General features: G+C 43.0%; 2 protein-coding genes across 2 annotated transcripts; one reads left to right on the top strand and one right to left on the bottom strand.

Moving 5' to 3' along the window:
• The first annotated feature begins 2,728 nt into the window (after positions 1 to 2,728).
• On the top strand, positions 2,729 to 15,923 carry dact3b (dishevelled-binding antagonist of beta-catenin 3b). The gene is made up of 4 exons (XM_075473813.1): positions 2,729 to 3,172; positions 9,300 to 9,432; positions 10,676 to 10,786; positions 12,168 to 15,923. The coding sequence occupies exons 1-4, from the start codon at positions 2,942 to 2,944 to the stop codon at positions 13,658 to 13,660; spliced, it is 1,968 nt and encodes a 655-aa protein (XP_075329928.1). The 5' UTR covers positions 2,729 to 2,941; the 3' UTR covers positions 13,661 to 15,923.
• On the bottom strand, positions 14,910 to 18,449 carry c5ar1 (complement C5a receptor 1). Its single transcript, XM_075473814.1, has 2 exons — positions 18,405 to 18,449; positions 14,910 to 18,199 (listed from the first exon to the last, which is right to left on the bottom strand). The coding sequence occupies exon 2, from the start codon at positions 18,185 to 18,187 to the stop codon at positions 17,120 to 17,122; it is 1,068 nt and encodes a 355-aa protein (XP_075329929.1). The 5' UTR covers positions 18,188 to 18,199; positions 18,405 to 18,449; the 3' UTR covers positions 14,910 to 17,119.
• Positions 18,450 to 19,226: the final 777 nt, after the last annotated feature.

Genomic DNA, 19,226 nt, shown 5'->3' with positions numbered 1-19,226 from the left:
ATGCTGCTTTTTCCAGAAGGCGCAGGAGCAAGAAAACATCCTGGTGGAAACCCTGCTGCACGTTTGGAGTTGCACCAGGTCAGTGGGCGAACCTTCACTGTTGCCCTGGACACATTTCGTTTGACGCTGTTCAGACAAATGGAACTACAAGTGTTCCCCATCACCTCTGAACGTGGCCTGAGCGACTGAATCTGAGTGCACCCTCAAGTCTTTCTAGGCTGCTTGCACTACTGTTTTCAACTCTGTCCACTTGTGTTCAGAACACACATGTTAGCGCCAGCTCTGAACAAGGCCTTGGTTTCTTCGTCACTTTAACTATGGTTGAAGCAGCAATTAAACCCTCCCAAATGCTGTTAAAACACATCGTTTTCCCCATGAAGTCATTTGACAAGGACCCACAAGACTTCAATAGGATTTAAGTCAAGTGGCAAATAGACTTGCAGTGAAGAACTTAGATGCAAGTGATGGTTCGTTGTCCTGCATTAAAATCAACTGATTCTCATGGCCGTACAGACAGTTGCTGACTTCTTTCTGCATCACTGCCTGACTAAGTATCAGCTTGAAACTGTCAGATATCTCAGCACCCCTGCTCCCCCTGCCAGCTCTGTGATGTGTCCTTTTAGGATTCAGCATGGGCTCGTCCATCTGGGCCGCTCTCATTTCAAGTGGAGGCAACATCAAACCTTTTGAGTACCTCTCCTCAGGTATTTGCTGACCCAATCTTGGCTCTTCAACACGAGAATCTTATTCAGTGATGATAGTGTTTCAGATTGTGTTATTTATTAATAATAAAAATTATATATTTTGTGTGATAAATTAATAAACATTCACATTACTGTCATTGTATAATAGCATTTTCTAAAGTCTCATACTGAGTAAGAATACTGTTTTCAGAACCAAAATTACATTGATTCAATTCAGAAACTACATCGGCTCATGCACTGTACATGCACCCCCAAACTGAAAGGAAGCAATCCCAAGATCCCTTAACACATTCGTCGTCACTGTGTACTCCGAATGTTCCATTTTGTATCTATTTTGTGAAAGTGAATGTACTTTTCCATATTCTGAGGATCAGTAAGACAGCAGTGATGACCACAACATTTAAAACTGCAAAGTCATGTTTTGCTACAATTGGCAGTTGTGTACCTCTGAATCCAACCACTTCCCTAAATGTTCCAAAACGTTTTTTTCTGAATGGTTTTACAGGTCTACATTCCCAAAGTGCTTACACGTATGTTCCCTCCTGTCGCTCTGACAATTTCTAATATAGGTTATAAGTTAGTATGCCCATCCTAAGGAGGCAGAATGATTGAAGTAAAATCTATTTTTTGACAATTCCTCATCACTTACACCACATCCTTAGTCCTTCAGCCTGATGATTCGCAGATTTTCATTTTTTTTGTAACCCATTAAAGAGTTCACGTAACAGAGCTGCTCTGTGTTTTATAACGGGTAATTCCAAAAGTTCCGCCATTGCATTCTTATCCTGAATAAATGTTTCCTTACTGATACGGTCTCTGTTCCGTAAGTACTTCCAAAAATTACTTTTGCTCTCCAAACTGCACACAGTCAATGAAATACATGAACCCTCCATCTAAGTGCAGGTCACTTATCTAGTGGATCTCTTTTCTAAGTCGTTGCTTTCAATGTACGGCACTTTTTCCCAATTCATATTTCTGGATTTTTGCCATAGAGGGCCTGTCTTGGATATAACTCTCCACATATCCTGTTTCGCTTGTTTTTTTTCTCCCAATTATTTTTAGAATGAGCCAGCACTGGGTTTGAAGAATAATCATGCCCATTATTCTTTAATCTGTGTGAAAGAACATCCTAAGGTGTAAAGGAGCCCTCTACCATATTTCTAAGTACTTCACACACGAGGGCACTGCATAGTTTGCTGTTCTTGAAGATGATAGCACTGGAGGATAAAATGGTTCCTGGTAGCTTCAAATCCCAAAACTCCCCAAATCTTTTGCAGGTAACTTAGACCTTTTCTCCTCCATATGATTGTTGGCACTGTGTTGGCTTTTGGCAAAAAAAAAGATTTTTGACAGTTTGATGGCCTATACAGCTCCAGCATCTTTTTGAAACCCATCACAGACTTCTGTTTCAATTCTTCTTTAGACCTGATGTAGTAAATCTGCCCAAAAGTTGTGCTTAAAATAATGTGTAAGTACACAAATTCATACCAGCTGCATATGAATTCATTCAACCTACACTGAAGCTTTTAAGGTGATTTAGACTGCCGACTTGGCAAATAATTCTGCAAGTAGCCTACATGCAAGTTTAATTTAAGATGGGATAAGTAAGTCTGGATTCCAGATTAAATCAGGGGTTGATCATGTTCCATGAACAAACCACACACAGCCCAAACTGATCTGTACAAACTGGTCTCTCTTGTTAGTAGTAACTGCATCCAAGATGTCAGGTCGTTGTAATTTGATGAAATGTTCCCTATTTTTACAGCTGTTCTCACCAGTCTTCTCCCAGTTGCTACGTGGTTACATTAAATCAGTATTTTCCTCCGCTCCCAGAAATAACCGTCCCCCTGGAGAAGTCCATTAGTCCCGGGCCAAGATGGGTGAGGTCGACGCGTCACTGTAGTGAAACAAGGGGGATGGGACGCTTCTAGCTCACCCCGAGCAGGCTCTCATGTCCAATGACGGCTGAGATTGAATTTACAAAGGGGCGGATGACTCCCCACTTTCTCGCCGCGGCTGGTCGCAGAGGGCGGAGTTCCGCGTCCGCGTTTGACAGCTGCAAGACAGAAAATGTGCAGAGCATAGAAGGTCGGGGGAACCATGCTGCTCCAACGGAGTATGGCCCTTTATTGCCTGCGATTGGCCTCGTAAATCTGATCCAGTTAGAGAGCCGATAATACAATATAGAGGATCTGGTTAGTTTTCACTGCACGTTATCCCTGGATTTTCGGGTGGGGATGCAGCGTGCCTTCTCGTTTCCAGCGACTGTGGAGCGCAGTCGGACTAAGGAGCGCTTGGAGGCGAGTCTGGCTGGGCTGTGTGAACTGGAGCTCCGCAGGCAGAGGCAGGAGGGTCTGGTGCTGGGGGCGCTGGCTCTGGGGGACCCTCTGGCCCAGGACGGCTCCAGAGGAGAACTGGCATGCTTCAGCAGCTGGGGTCAGGAAAACTTGACGCTGAGGCGTCAGCTGGTAAGAAGTTTATGACGAGAGTTTTTCCCTGCATGTTTGGATCACAGCCACTCTCAGACCGTATTACCTCACCTCTCTTAACCACTGTCATGCACCATGGTCCTGCATAGTTTTGAAAATCTAATTTCCTGCTGCGTATTCTCATTGTAATCTGCTTGACCGTTGGATGGACTCCTGGTCTGGGCTGTGCCTTTTGTGTTGAGGTGACCTCTTGCTGGAAAAAAAAAAAGTTACTCAACTTGATTAATAGATTCTCCATGAAAGGCTTTAATGCGTTCCTGTGCTTTGGCCTGAGATATATGCCTGTGGATAACGAAATCAGGGGGAGGAGCAGCCGCCGCTTGTGGCACAGACCGACTATTTAATGGCCCATTGTTCCCTCGTCACAGACTTTTGTAGGTTTTACCACTTAACAAGCTCTCATTTGTGCCTTCCACAGATGATAAAAGAATGAATTATATGTCTAAGCCTGTATTTTGCTGCTGCAGCGAGCACTTTCACGTCGTGTATCAGCTTCCAGATGTTTCTTTTTCTTTTTCCCTGATCTGAAAATGTAGCAGAGTTTCGCCAATGATGTTCCACTGATGTCAGGAATGACAGACTAATTAAAAACTGGGTTAATCGAGGCAAATAAAAGTTACTGTGACAGTAAACAGCGTCTCCAACAGGACATTTTACGCACCACCGAACAGCCGTCTCTCTGTAGATTATGTTTATGGCATGTATTTAATCTTTTTTTGGTGGCGTAAACTGAAGCTTTTTGGTGCGTCTTGGAGTTTCATTCTGTTTGGTCGCTGCTCCTGCACAGCCAGCAAGCAGTGTCAACATTGACACAATAGGAAGCCATTATTAAAGAGGGTGAAAAAGAAATTAAATCAGCCGCCACCTCTTCACACCTCCTTCCTCCCTCCCTGTCCTCCCCTCCACTCCTCCTCTCCTCGGGGGCCTAACAAAAGGCGCATATGGGGCAGAATACTAATGATGCCGATCGCGGCTTCAGTGGGCGCATGAGGCGAACATAGGTGGCCTTGTGCACTGTCACGATGTAGGCACTGTGATCCGATTTCGTAGTTTTGATAGATAACTCTGTTAAAAATAACATCGGTTCTAATTCAGTTGTGGAAGATGTATGACAGTCATGTGTTTCCAATGTACTTCACGCAACAGTGACCCTGGAGGAGCCGTCAGCACGCAGACAGGAAACAGCCAGTGAATGAGTGAGGCGCGTTTTCTCCGTTTTCATTTTCTCGCAAGGCGTCTCTGTGCGGTTTGATGTTTATTAACTGCCCTGCCAATCCATGCTTGTGAGGGATTACACGTGAAACTCCTCGGAGAGCATTTTTTCCCCCGACATGAATCTAATTGAAGTCTCAGATTGAGCCTTTATAATATCGGGTCACCATCTGCCCCCAAACAATCTCCTCTCCCGTGTAGGTCGGCAGTGTATAGTGACACAGAAACAAGTGACCTAGTGTGGCTCTATGCCTTAAATGTGGCCCTAGCCCGGCTGAGGGGCCTTTTCCTTTTGGATACAGTGTGTATGTATGTATGTGTGGTGCTAAAGGTGTTGACAGCTGCTGGACGCCAGACAGCAGCTGAGAAAGCATGGGACTCTGAGCCCCCCTCCATCTCACACACACACACAGACACATACACATACACAACAACAACAACCTTTCTGGGTGTGTTTGGAGCGGGTGGAAGAGACTGGATAAAATGTCTATGAACATGTGACACACATGCATCCATCAGTGGAGGAGAGTTCGATTTTTAATAGTTAATCCCATGTGAGCAATAGAAACTGACTCGGTGGACCTGAATGTTGGTTATCATTTGTGTGCATGCAGTCATTCTGCAGGACTGTGTCACTCTCCGTCCTGTTGTGTGTCCTTGTGCTCAGGCAGAGGAGCATTATTAGTGAAGAATCCCTTGCATGAATCACTGCTTGTTTATTTGTCCTGGCACGCAAACTAAAACCTCCAAATTTTCTCTGGCTCTTTGGCGTCTCTGTGCAGATTCCAGCAAATGAGCCCGAGCTGAAAAATGTATAAATCATGTGTCCATTGAAATAACTTGAAATGAACTCTGAGCTGGTTCCACATCTCTCAGTCACATGAAAGCAGCCTACTGCACGTCTATTTAAGGATTCTTTTCAACTCACCCTGCTTCCAACAAGCTACTGTGGGACGGAGTCAAGAGTGTACTTATGACTGCCATTCACTGGGGTTATGTAAACACTGTGTGTGCAGAAAAGCTCCTCTGTTAGACTGCACTGAAAGAATCATAAAAGAAATATTTATCCTGTGAAAATAGGACATTTCAAATGTGTCCGTTTGCTTGAGGAAATAAGAGATCAGTTGTGTCGAGCAGTGGAAAGGGGGGCAGGGTGTCTTGTTTGTGTGTGTGTGTGTGTGTGTGTGTGTGTGTGTGTGTGTGTGTGTGTGTGTGTGTGTGTGTGTGTGTGTGCGTGTGTATCCGGCCTCCCACAGACTTCTTCTCTGTGTGGATCCAGTCACAACATTGCTTTAATTATGTAGGGTCGAGCATGTGTGGCTGCGTGCCTTGTCTTCCCCTACTCCTTGGATTTCTGTATTCCGGCAGTGTTGTTTCTGAGCTGTTCCAGCTGTTAAACGGTTCAAGGTTTATTCTACAATCCTCCTCAAAAACAGATTTTATTTTTTTTTTTTTTTCCATCCTGCAGAAACCCTTTCTGTGTGGGGATTTACACTGTGCTATTATGTATATACCCCACTCGTATCTGTATTTTAGCTTTAAAATCTGCAGTCTTTTATCCTTCACACGCTAAAGGGCATAAAAGGTGATGTAACAAATTAAGTCACTCAGTTTTTTTTATGTAGTTCTGATTTCATTTGTTTCTCACTATGCTGCAATCAAAATGCAGGTGGCCCTGACGTTTCGTCCACCCACTGTGGTAACAGCTCCACGGCTAAGTGATTGTGCCTGCACTGTGTCCACGGTCTCCCCCATCCCCCACCAACATGGGGCCCAGGTTGCAGTAAAGAAGAAAAAAAAAAGCAGTTGTACAGTGCATACAGAGTCATGGAACCACTGTGGGACTTCTAGATGTAGGGTGCAGTCTGAAAAATGAGCCATGCTTCAGTATGAGCCAGCTGGTTTGCTCATCCACACAGATTTGTTTGTTTTCTGCGAGGCCATCAGTTGATAACCAGCATGATCCCTCAGAGTGTGTCCAACAAAGACGCGGCAAGCAATCGATTATGTGAAACTGCATCATTGATTAGTAGATTTCCAATATTCTCCCCTCCTCCAAGCTATTCCTCCACCCCATCACGCTGCCAGCCTCCAAAACAAAGCTCCCCTCTCGAAACATTTTGGCGCATTGATTCTGCTGCTTTGTTTACAGTAAGACAATAAGCAGGCTTGTTGAGACAAAAGAAAGGACAGTGTTTGGGGTAAAGAGGTCATGATGGAAGCTAAGCTTTGATTATTTGCTCTTTAGCAGCAGTTATTTGCGTTATGACCACATTTAGGACAAAGCAGGAAAAAATCATTTGAGTTGGGGGCGTGGAGGAAGCAACACTGACCAAAATCACTGAGCAGCAATGTTTGTTAAGGAACGTGAACGTCTCTGCTAAACTTCTTTGTGCTCCAGGCTATCCTTGTTGAGATCTGTGACCAAGACGGAGATCAATGTTTGTATAAATTCCATAGATGTTTCAGTCTGGAGCACAGAAGTTAAAGAAGTAAACCGTCTGGCAGAGGGGAAAAAAAACGGCATTCCGCTGATGTGATTAATGAGCTTTTACATGATTTCTCATCAGCTGCATTGCTCACCAGAGGGCTGGTGTACATTCCTAAAGGCAGTGTTTGATTTGGCACAGAGACACAAAGACGGCGTTCAGGGAAGAGCAGGAGAGCGTTGCAGCAGTTGTCTGACAGGCGCTCCATCACAGAAGGTTTGCGATGTTAAAAAAAAAAAGTGTCACCTTGTCGTGAGGACACGCTCAATCTTCTGATAATGAAGCCTTCTTAATGAGACTTGAGTGTCAGCAGTATCACCTCCAACAAACTACAGTGTATTTGTGTGAGTGTGTGGTGAGGTTATTACTCATGTTGTGGGGAGCCGAGTCTGTTCTCATAGCCACGCAACAAGGACGTGTCCCCTTTGCGGGGGCCGAATGAAAGTCTGCTCGACATAAATTCTTACATTTTGCAGTGTAGATGTATTTTAAGTAGGGCTGGGCAACGATTAAAATTTTTAATCTAATTAATCACATGATGTCCCTGATTAATCGCATTTGTACGCAAAATCCAAAAAAAAGTAGTGTATAGCTTTTATCATTTAGTTCTATTTGAAATGTACTGCCATATGAATGAAAGTGCCATAACATTTGTTGTGCAAACACACTTTTAACATCAGCATTTTTATGTAGAAGCCTCGCTCCACTGTCTGTTTCCTTGAATGACTTGCTGGTATCAGTTGTGTGTTTTGCCTTTAAATTATATTTTAGACTGGAACTACTACGGTGATAAGACAATTCAACTTGGCAGTGTTTACAGATGACTTTGGTTCTGTCGACTCCGCCGTCTGTAAAAACTTTAAAATGAAAATGGCCGAGTAAAAGTTCCGTACCCTTCTCCATGTTTGGTGGATCCGCCGATTACTTTCTTTTCCAGTTCCGCAGCATACAGCAACAGACTTTTACAAAATAAAAGCCTGTGAGCAACAGACTTTTACAATAATAAAATAAATAGTAAAACGGGGGTGGTCCGATGCATAGTGGGTACAGCAGGCACCCCATGTACAAGAGGCTATAGTCCTCGCTGCAGCTGGCCCCCGGTTCAAGTCCCGCATCGTGCTGTGTGTCGTTCCCCCTCTCTCTGCTTCCTGTCTCTCTGAGCTTTCCTATCCATTAAAGGCACAAGAGCCCCAAAAAATAATAATAATTAAAAAAAAAAAACTTGCGTTAATGTGCGATAAAATATTTATCGGCGTTAAATAATTAACGCGATAATAACGAGTTAACTCGCCCAGCCCTAATTTTAAGGTTGGTGTACAAATTAAGAAAATAGGTTGTTATGGTAAAGGATAAAGTTATTGTTGTGTCCTCTGAAGACGTGAATACACAACTGTGTGTGTATTAACTAATGCAGACAAGCTTACATGCATGTGTCTGCAGATGTTAGCACGTATGTTCTCAAAACCGTCAGGCTGGCCTGACTAGCATGCAATTTCACCGTCAGTGTCAATAATGAATCTCTGTGTGTGTGTGTGTGTGTGTGTGTGTGTGTGTGTGTGTGTGTGTGTGTGTGTGTGTGTGTGTGTGTGTGTGTGTGTGTGTGTGTGTGTGTGTGTGGAGGGTCTGCTTCTGTTAAAAATGATCAAAACAAGAATGAATCTGTTTAGGGTTTTTTTTAAATAATTTTTTGCATTATTTCTTTTTGTCTTTGCCTGTCTGTATGAGAAAGCATATTTGTATTTATATCTGGATAGCATTTATCTGCATCTCTATGTGCATGCATATGTTGGAGTGCCCCCAGCTACATGACCCCCTCCCCTTCGCAGAGAATTGAATTAGTCATCCTTCAACTCACTTCCCACGTGAGCTCACTCGCATGTTGTCGCCCAGTGACAGATACAGGTTCTGTGCACGGAAGCGCTTCAGTGATGCGCTGCGGTTACCTGCAATGATCACATTTGTATTTTAGTTCCCGGTTCACAACAAATCTACGTCTGAGTTTTGTCTTCGTGTGTTTTGACATTTTGTTTTTGCCTCAGTTGAGGGATAAAAAATACAGCACAGTGTGAAATGACAGCTACTCTCCCAAAATATTTCAGTTAAGTCTCTTGTGCCAAGCATAATGTAACTTATATGAGATAAATTTTTTGTGTGTGTGTTTTAAGATGCATCAGATCAAAAGTATCTGAGTGTATAATGTGAGAGCTGGAGCTGGAAGATACAGCTGTGCCTCCTTAAACAGCTTTTCTGGAAATGAGTAATTTGATTGCGAGTACCGTTTGAGCTTTTTCCTTTGTTGTTGAAATCGCTAATTGTTGCTACTTAAAGTCCACTTAAAGTTCACTTATCAACAGTGCTATCGCATACAGAGAACAGGAAAACATCTGAGCGTATTTTCTTTTCAGAGTGCTCTTCAGAGTTCACCGTGGGGCATAATGCAGACGCTGGAGCAGCAGGTGGGAGAGCTGAAGATTGACATGGATGACGGCTGCTGTGACGGAGCTCAAGGAGACCCTGGTGACAGTCGGCCGAGTTCTGGTACTCCCGCTGATTAAAAGCCTTTCTTTCGACACAGCTCTGTCAGGCGTGTAATTAAGAATTTTATGAATGCAAATGCACTTAGTAATTTATTCTCATTCGGCAATTCAGCTAAGTATGTGTTTGTGGAAAATTGTTGCTCTGTCTGAAGAAACCTCATTTCTTAATGCATTTCAAAATACACTAGTAATGAGTTTCTGTCTTTCATCTGTTATCATGTTGTTTGTTCATTCAATTCAATAATACTTTATTAATCTCAGAAGGCAAATTATATCACTGCAGTATTCATTATTATGTAAAAATATGCTATTGTTATAGATGATGACAAAATGAAATATAGATCAGCTGACAAACATGTTCAAAGTTGGAGGGCAGCAGAGAGGAAGGTGTGGTAGAAATCTTCAGCAGGTAACAGAGGTGAACTTTCTCAGAAGACAACACGGACAGAGCTCACAGCCAACGGTTCAACATCTGGGGTGCAGAGACGCTCCTACTCGGTGACATGTCGAGGATTACACTGTCTGTTACCTCTCTGTCTGCAGTCTCTGTCCGTCCATATAGTGTTATACCTGAGCAGAGAGTTGATAGTTGTTCCTGCAGCCATGTCTTCATGAAAAAAAATAATAATAATTGCCTTCCTGCTGTGTCCTCATCATGGGTCAAAACTTGTCAATTTTATCTGCCAGTAATCTCACATTTCTCATGATGATCAAGGAAAGAAATAGTTTAACCCTCTTTCATATTTTTCTCCACTTTGTTTCTTGCTCTGCATCCAGGCATTACTTGGGCTTTGGAAAGCTCAGTTTGCTGTTCCAAAAGGTTAACAATATCCTGTTGCCATGGTCATGGCATGGCCATAACAGTTGTAAAAACTTGCCAGTTACTAGCAGATATCCTTCCAGCAGCACAGCATCCAAACTAGCATGGGAAAATGTTTCAGAAATCTGTGTTTTCAAAGAAAGAAAGCATAAGAAGATGCCAAAAAAAGACACGGTATGTCCAGAGATACTGCAGCAGGCTGCCTGTCTCTAGGGCAGCACCATTCTGTGGCCATCATGTCACAACTAGAGTCATTATGCTCGAGTTGCTTTTAATTTGGCTGTGTAGCTTATTTCTGAAGCGATGTTAAGAGACTGCCGGCATAAAACAGGATATTTTTAGAGAACGGGGACCATTAGGTGTGATAAATGAGACATAATTCCTGAGATCTCTGTTCTGGCTATCTAATTTCACTTTGTTCCAGGTTTTTATGAATCAAGTGAGGGTCAGTCGCCAAAAGGAAAATCTTCCTCTGCTGAGTCTGCGGAGACAGTGTCATCCTGGACTTACACAAATGACAGGTCCAAGTCTGCAGGTAAGAAAGATGAGCAAATGAGGAGACACTGTGCTGAAGAGAAACTCATCTTCTTCTTCAGAAATAACACTTATTTAAGTGAATGACAGCAAATCTCAACATATGATCTTTGAATTGTTGCATTATATAAATAATTTGCCTCTAATTTGCCACTGTGGCCCACAGAGATTTATTGTTTGTATCTTTAAAATTTCTGGGAAAGAAAATTCAAAGGCGTGGTTTCGAAGATTTTTTTCAGCTTGCTGAAACTCTGCCTATCTTTGTTTCTGAGAGATTCTGCCCTCATTTTTTTATATACTCAATTGTGTTATTGAACTGTTGCCAATTAACCTAATTAGTTGCAACATGATCATCCAGCTTTTTTTTCTTTTTAGTATCACTGACTTTTCCAGCCTTTTGTTGGCCCCATCCCAACTTTTTTTCAGCTTATGTTGCTTTCGTCAAATTCAAGATTAGACAAAAATTTTCATGAACTGGTCAAATGTCTCACTTTCAACATTTTCAACATTAGATGAAATATTGGTTTATGAAATTTGAAAACCATCGAATTCTGTTTTAATTGACATTTTAGACATTACAATTAATTTTTTTGGAATAACGGTTGTACAAACATGATGCTTAGGCTTTTATATTCTATTGATTGACTATTAAGGCTTCAAACTACCAGCAGGGTTGGGAAGTTATAGGTCCATTGTGTTGGATCTGATGACATCTGGTGGTGATGTTTGAAGACTGCAACCAACTAAATAACTCCTATCTGACCTCAAAAGCAATTTGAAGCGTGCCAACATAGAAAATTATAAAATAGAGAACAAAAATATCTATGGCTTTGTCCAAAATTAGCCATGCCAGAGATGTGACTACTGTTAGCGATGTTAGTCTGTCAGTCAGTCTGTCTACCCTTATTCAACTGTTTTTGGATTGGATCAGAGTATTTTGTTCACATATTCTCAGTTCCCAGATGATTAATGCTAAAAAGGCAGGCAAAATCCAATCATTTCCGCTGGCATCTCAATGCCACTCTTCACAATTTGTGAATTGTAAATTCATCTGTAAAAGTCATTTAAATTTAGTCTTAGCTTCATTTTGTGCTTATTGATAAACCTGACATTTTGAACTGATATGCTAGATATGGAAATCAGCTACTGAAGATCACTATTTTTGTTGTAGCATTTAGCAGAAAGCAATTCCACAAATAAGTCCGGCCTCACACATTCACTAGTATGGCTGTTGAGTTTATTCTTCTTTTTTGATAATTTATTACGATTCTTCTTATTATTTTTATTCATTGCTAATTATTAACATACTTTTTATTATATTAAAATTCTTATTGTCACTGCACCTTGGCTATGTACAGTGTTGCTTTTCTTTCTGTAACTAGGAGACCCCCTTGTGCTGAATGGAGACTTTGATGTTCCAGTTCTACGCCCCATCCTACCCCGCTCATTCTCTGCCCCTCACCCACCTCTGGAGGGCATCATTGAGGAGGGCTCAACTGTTGACTCCTGCCAGTGGGACTCCAGCGGATCCAACCATACCTGGCAGCTACAACCCGCAGAGGATCAGGTCACAGAGGAGGAGTACCAGCAGGCTTTGAGGGTAGAGGGCTACATCCTGAGTCTCATCCATCGCCATACCCTCTCACCTCGGCCATGTCAGCCTCGCACCACTCTGAGCCCTGACCCCCCATACCCTGCTGCTTCTGGACACAGCTCACAACACAGGCGAACTCCTTCTCTAACCACAGAGCAACGCCTTCCTGACCCCCAATTTCAGCCCCACGTCGACCTATCGGCAAACCCTAAGAGCCAGGGATGGGGTTGTGACCTGCCAGAGGGGGAGGCTTGCAGAGGAGAGGCCCCATCTTTTGAGGACGACTGTTATTTGCCTCTGCCCTACCCCCAGTCCAGGCCACAGTCCCTGGCTGGGAGGCTGCCATCACCTCTGCCCTCCATGGAGGCAAACTGTGGTGTTGGGGCTCTTGACCTTTGTTGTGAACCCCCATCCCCCCAACATTATCTCCATCCACAACCCCCTATTCATCAAATACACAATTTAGTAAGTGCTCAGTATATCCCCGGACAAGCCTGTCATGCCCCCGTGCGCTCCCCCAGACACTACAAACCAGAGCAGCCAAAGCCTCCCCGAGCTGCCGCCTCTCCTGACCACCCCAATTCTAAGTCCAGATCATCTAAAAAAAGTCACAATGATCGCCAGAGAGCCAAGAAAGCAAGCAGTAAAACCAGTCGATCCCAGTCTGAGAACAGCCTCCTGGGGCAGCGGGTGCTCCCTGAGAGAAGGTACAGCACCACAGAGAGGCGCCAAGGCAGAACCAATCCTGCACAGAATCAAAGCCAGGTCACTGGACCCCAGGTGGGCAGCAATGCCCACAATGGGAACCGACGTTGGTGCTCCAACCTTGAGCTCAGCCAAGATGAGGGTGAGACCCAGGCAGCGCAGGTACACAAACGACCAGCTCGAAAAGCTCGCCACGGCTACTCTTGCTCCCACTCCCAACAGCAGCAAACGCAGCGCTGGCACCCGGACTGTCAGGGAAGAGCACCCCTGTGTCAGGGGGAGGAAGCCTATGCTGGTGCAGCCCCTGCAGAGTCCGAATCTAGCATGAGCGAGGTGTACTCCCCGGCCTCCAGCTCACTGTCTAGCGACTCAGATGAGAGCGGGGGCCTTGTGTGGCCCCAACAGCTGCCACCTCGCCTCGCTTCCACCTCCTCCTCATCCTCTCCTTCACCACAAGCCACTGCCAATGCCTCGTCTCAGCCAAAAGCCTTCGTCAAGATTAAAGCCTCCCATGCTCTGAAAAAGAAGATTCTCAGATTCCGCACAGGGTCTCTCAAAGTCATGACCACTGTATGAACAGTGGAACCTGTTTTTAACCTATGCAGTAACCCTCACTGCTGTGATGTAAAACCATTTGCAGAGCAGCACTTTGGCTGTTACTTTTGGTCACAAATCATTTGCCAAACAATGGATCCTCTCTTCATAATAAACCTACCTCTACCAACAGTATTTTCCTAATGAGGTGCATTTACATCAGCAAACGTGATTAGTCAGAGATGCTTTATCTGAAGCGTCTGGTTAAATGTGTCTTACAGCTGTCCACCATGAGACACTAGACCAATAGGGATTATCCAGCTCTGACGGATGATAGTTGATGCCAGGTTACATTGTTGTGACATGAACTGCATTGCAACTAAGGGACTGAATATGCTTCCAATTTTTGTGGATGTTTGTTGCCTTTGAAGTTATTTGACCACAGCCATTATTGTTAATGAAACACTAGGGTGAAGAGATAGCCATATAAAAGTCTATACAGCTGATATTTCACCCATTCTCCGACTGTTTTTAAGTCATCAGTGCTCTGGAGATACAAGTTTTTTTTTCTCCAAGAGGGCAGGTGTATTTACTGTACTTTCTCACGCATTCAAAACTTCCTGATAGGTTTGTATGGATATGGATGGTAAATTAACTCTGTTATTTGGTACCATTTAGATAAAACAGAGAAGTCCTTGGGAGAACAGCTTTGTTTAGCTTATCATGGAATATCCATTTATCATGTGAAATATAATTCTGTAAGTCTCATAATTTTGTGTGATTTGATGGTCTGTTCTGTGCTGACTCAAAGCCTTCCCAGGTTATGCAACCAGTTATTTGGAATTGATTAACAGAAAGTGCATGGATTGTTTCTTATTTCCAACAAATCGGTACCCAATTGCAACAAATTATTCCAGGAGACCCCTTCGAAATCATTTAGTTATTAGTAAGTTATTGTTAAATTGTAACCCATTGAGGAGCCCTAATTAAAAGGAGCAATGATTTGTGATGCACTCAGCCAACAGCCTCAAGAAAAAAAATAAATACATTTGTGCTGCTGACAAATAACACATTTATATTTTGTTTCTGTATCGTCTCAAAATCCAAAGGCTGATTGTGAATATCTGACCAGGCAGGAAGTGCATCTCTGCAGCCATGTGACAAGTGACCATCAATGAGTCGGCGTATGCGAGTCAGGGATGGTTTCTGCAGAAACCATGTTAATGGATCAGTATACAGTACAGTACACGTGTATACAGTATAATTGAGACACACACAAACACAATGTAAATAAGTTTGTTTTTTGTATGTACCATCATGTGGCCTTGTTTGGAATGAATGTAGTTTGTAAATAGCAATGAATATTCTCTTCTTTTTTTCTTTGTTTGTTACTTTAATACATATATTATCATATTTTGCTTGTTCCTTAAATTACACATGATGCTTTTTTTTACAAGTTGACACAATTTCCTGAAGACTTTATGAAATGTTTATTGTTTGTGACAAGCAGTAACTCAGAGGGACAGCACAACACTTCATATTTTAACTATAAATTTTGAGCTCTTTAAAAGTCACGAGTTGCTGGCTGGCAGATCAACATACTAGTTAATAACCACGCAGAAACTCCTCTATCACATATCAACTCCATAAACCCTGGGCCCCTGTCGCCCCCTGCCTATGTTGTAAGTTTTTAGAGGCCAGTTTTAAGTGTTTCATTTGTTTTTGTAATGGATGAACGCAGTTGTATTTGAAATCAGAATTTCCACTTCCAACTGGAGGGGGAAAAAAAGAAAGAAAGAAAGAATGCCAATGAGAAATCAGACCTACAAATATGGATATAAAATATTAAATTCACTACTGGTTTGACCTTTTCTATCTGAAGTGAGCCACTGGCAGCTGATGAGAATCTGCTGTTATTCGCAAAGCAAAAAACAAGAGCAAACGAGTTCTAATTTCCCACATCCATGGTACTGTGAACGCAGCGGATTTGGCTTTGAAGTTGGAAGGAGATGAAGATGAGGAGGCTGGAAAACTCTGCTCTGGGCTGGGAGTGTGTTGTCAAAATCCAATGCAAATCTTAATGGGATCTTACAGAATTAGGTGTTTTCTGATCAAGGAAGCCCCCAGCAAAATGCCAGGGTTGGTTTTTTTTCAGAGATTTCGAGTTGGCTGTGACTTCAGACACCTAAGTATATGTTTAGTTATGTTTTCATGTCACTTTTAAGGAGCAGTAAATGACTGAAGTTACATTTGATAGACGTGTTAAGTTTAATTTGACAAATTAAAGCTATCTTAATGCTCAGATTTCCTGTTAACTCTTCTCTCTCATTTGTGTCTTCTGGCTTTTTTACTCTCTGTCGAACAAAAACGAAAATGTTGCAGATGAAACTGCCACTGCAAACCGCTAAAACTTTAATCATCACAGGATTTTTCCATATTCATTACTTAAAATGAGAGTATTTTTTTTGTAGGCTATTACAAGTTTTCAGAAATGTATTCTTAAATACACAGTTGAGGGTTATATCTGTCCGAATGTGCTAGTCTACAACCATAAAGCAGGATAAAGTCAGGTAAAAAATATATTGGCATAGGCACATAAAAGCATCTTGAGATTTCAAATAATTTACTTGGAAATAAAAATGCTTTTAGGTATCAAAATGTCTCCCGTGTGAGAACCTTAAAAATTTAAGTTGGTATTTTAGATATTTTGAAATGTACTTTTACAAGAAACATATATCAAAATTGTATTTCAAGTTTTCCGAAAGGCTCCTTTTTTAAATATGTAAATGAAACAGTGATTTGCAGGAGCATCGAATAGACTAAATGTACTTAAATAAGCACCAACATACTAATATCGGAATTGTCTCTTCCCACTAACCTGCAGTAAGACATATTATAGAGGCAAGCCAGTTTAGAATCTCAAAACTGAGTAAAAAAGAAAATAATAACAAGGCAGTGTCTGTACACAGGGCCGTGAAACGCACCATCTTGACCATCTTTGGGCATCAGAGATTGAAAGTGTGTCTCCCTCTTGTGGTTCATGAAAGGAGCAACTGTAGAAATGTTGAGATTGTTTCAAGTGTGACAAAAACGAGTTTGGCAGCAAAACAACAATAGGCTACAACACAAACACTCCATCTGTTTATATATAATGACGAAAGAAAAAAACTAAAGCATGTTCTGCGTTAAAAAAAAAAAGGAGAAGTCTTGTCCCTCTTTGGGCTGTATGTTTGGAACATTGCAGATTGAGCAATATTTGCTGATTTGCAATACTTGGCAGTCCCTGGAACGCCTGACGCAAACCCAAACCGAGCCCAGTGTCTTTGCAGAAGTCCCGCTGTCCGCACTCTGATGTGCTGTCATAATCACCCTTTTTTTTAACGGTCAAATGCCAGGGTTGCAGTAACAAGACCTCTGATAAATTTCACTCACAAGACGAAAAACTGATCTGATTCTAAATATTAAATATAATTATTATTTTTCTTTTAAATCCATACACCATTAGACTTTCGTCATATCTTTCCCATTGCTGGAGCTCTTGGTGTCGGTGTTGGTGTTGGTGTTGGTGTTGTTGGTGTTGGTGACGGTTCCCCTGCAGCTCGGCTCCTCGTTGATGAAGTGGAGGATGTTGCGCAGAGAGCGACTCATGTTGTCTTTGAAGCCTCGGCCCAGACACACGTAGAGCATGGGGTTGAGGCAGCTGTTGAAATAAGCCAGGCACAGCGCCAGCACTTGCGCCAGGTAAATTTTTGGGGAGTGAGGGGAGCTGCGAGGGGTGGCCAAATCAATGAAGTCCATGAGGTGCAGGGGGAGCCAGCACAAGAAGAAGCTCAGCACCACAGCGATAATGACCCTCAGGGTTCGCTTGGAGCGGGTGCGACCTCGTGACAGTCCCTTCTGTGTGCTGCTGTACACCATGATGTGACAGACGACAATAACCAGAAAAGGGAGGATGAATCCCAGCAGGAAGCGAATGGAGACGATTGGCCAGACGCTCGTTCGAGTGTACGCCATCAGACACTCTCTCTTGTCCTCGCCAAATTGGAGCTCTTGGGCGAATACAAACTGCGGGATGCTGATGATGAGGGCCAGGCACCACGCAGCCACACACCCGTAGACAGCGTGTCTGGGTCGCCTCTTGTTCTGACACCAGATGGGTTTCTTGACCAGCATCAAGCGATCCACGCTGATCACAACCAGCTGGAGGACGCTGCAGTACATCACCAAGTGGAACAGGCCTTTGACCAGCGTGCAGGCCAGTGGGCCGAAGTGCCAGTGGTCATCATGGGCCAGGGGGACCATGAGCAGAGGGATGGAGAGGCAGCACAGCAGATCGGCCAGCGCAAGGTTGAGGAACCAGACGGAGGTTACGGAGCGGCGCATGCAGAAGCCCGTCACCCACACTACCAAGGCGTTGCCGGGGACCCCCAGCAGCGTCACAAGCCCATAGAGGACCAGAGCCACTATCTGGATGGGTTGGATCTTAGGAGCCAAGATCTCAGGAAAAATAGGCAGGGTGTAATTATCGTCTATGTAGTAGTCAGAGAAGTTAAAACCTGAGAAATCCATGGCTCATCAAGGCTGTTGGTGGAAAAAAAACATTAGAACCATTAATGCCGATGGAGAAAAAAATGAGAGGGGCAGTGTTATAGAACAAAAACAGCCTATGACAGAAATGTTTAATTTCAAATATAATATACAATCCCAGTATGCCGTAATTCTACAGATTAAAATAAACAGCAATCAACCAAGCAAATAAAAATAAAAAACTATAAGTTAGACCTACGCTTGAGTGATCCGTTGGTGTTGCACTCTCACTGTTAACAGGAAGTTATGGAGCTGTTGCTTTGCTTTTAAAAGTGCCACCCCCACCACAAAAAAAAAAAAAAAACGCACACGATTGCATAGCTATCTTTACCGTAACAATTATTCAACTGCATTCATTTTGTACACCCTAACCCAAACCAAGTTTGAACCAGAAAAGGTGTCCAGGTGCGAAAACACACACGCACAGAACCCTTTATAAATCCAGACTTAAATTCATTGTGTTTATCCGCAAGAGCATTTTCACGCGTAATTTCCAGTACATATGTTTACAATACAAATCCCATTGGAATATAAACTTTACTGACATGGCAGCAGCTGTGTAATACAGGACACAAATAAACAGGGCTCTCAAGTCTCACGCAATGAGCGTGAAACACACGCATTTCAACAAGTTCACACGCTCACACGCCACACATGCCATTTCTCACGCTGAGAAATGATCAACTTCGTCGCACAGAAATTCTAATGGCCGATACTATAAACGAGTCAATGGCAGGTTACTGTGCGCTCGTACAGCTCAGAACTATAGCTCTGGTACAGCTGTCTTGATTTAGCAACCCATCGGCAAATCACAAATAGAATTTCTCAGCCAATCAGAAAACAGAATTTCTTGTTGCCGGGTGAAGTCTGAAATAGCTTTCAGCTGCAAGCACGCGTCCCATGAATGCACAGGGGATATAACCTATTATGCTCTGAATGCGTGCAGATTGCAGAAGTTGCAGACGAGCTGGAGGTGGAAGAGAACCGTCAGGATCATCAGCAGGTCATATATTCATTTATT

Source organism: Odontesthes bonariensis, chromosome 9, assembly GCF_027942865.1.
Source record: "Odontesthes bonariensis isolate fOdoBon6 chromosome 9, fOdoBon6.hap1, whole genome shotgun sequence".
In the NCBI taxonomy this organism is placed as follows: Eukaryota; Metazoa; Chordata; class Actinopteri; order Atheriniformes; family Atherinopsidae; genus Odontesthes; species Odontesthes bonariensis.
This window is presented reverse-complemented; position numbering and strand designations above follow the sequence as displayed.

Excerpts from the sequence above, each read along its gene's own strand:
- dact3b (XM_075473813.1), top strand. The coding sequence starts at position 2,942 with ATGCAGCGTGCCTTCTCGTTTCCAGCGACTGTGGAGCGCAGTCGGACT. Across the intron at positions 9,433-10,675 it reads TGACAGTCGGCCGAGTTCTG|GTTTTTATGAATCAAGTGAG; the intron begins GTACTCCCGCTG and ends ACTTTGTTCCAG. Across the intron at positions 10,787-12,167 it reads TGACAGGTCCAAGTCTGCAG|GAGACCCCCTTGTGCTGAAT; the intron begins GTAAGAAAGATG and ends TTCTGTAACTAG.
- c5ar1 (XM_075473814.1), bottom strand. The coding sequence starts at position 18,187 with ATGGATTTCTCAGGTTTTAACTTCTCTGACTACTACATAGACGATAAT.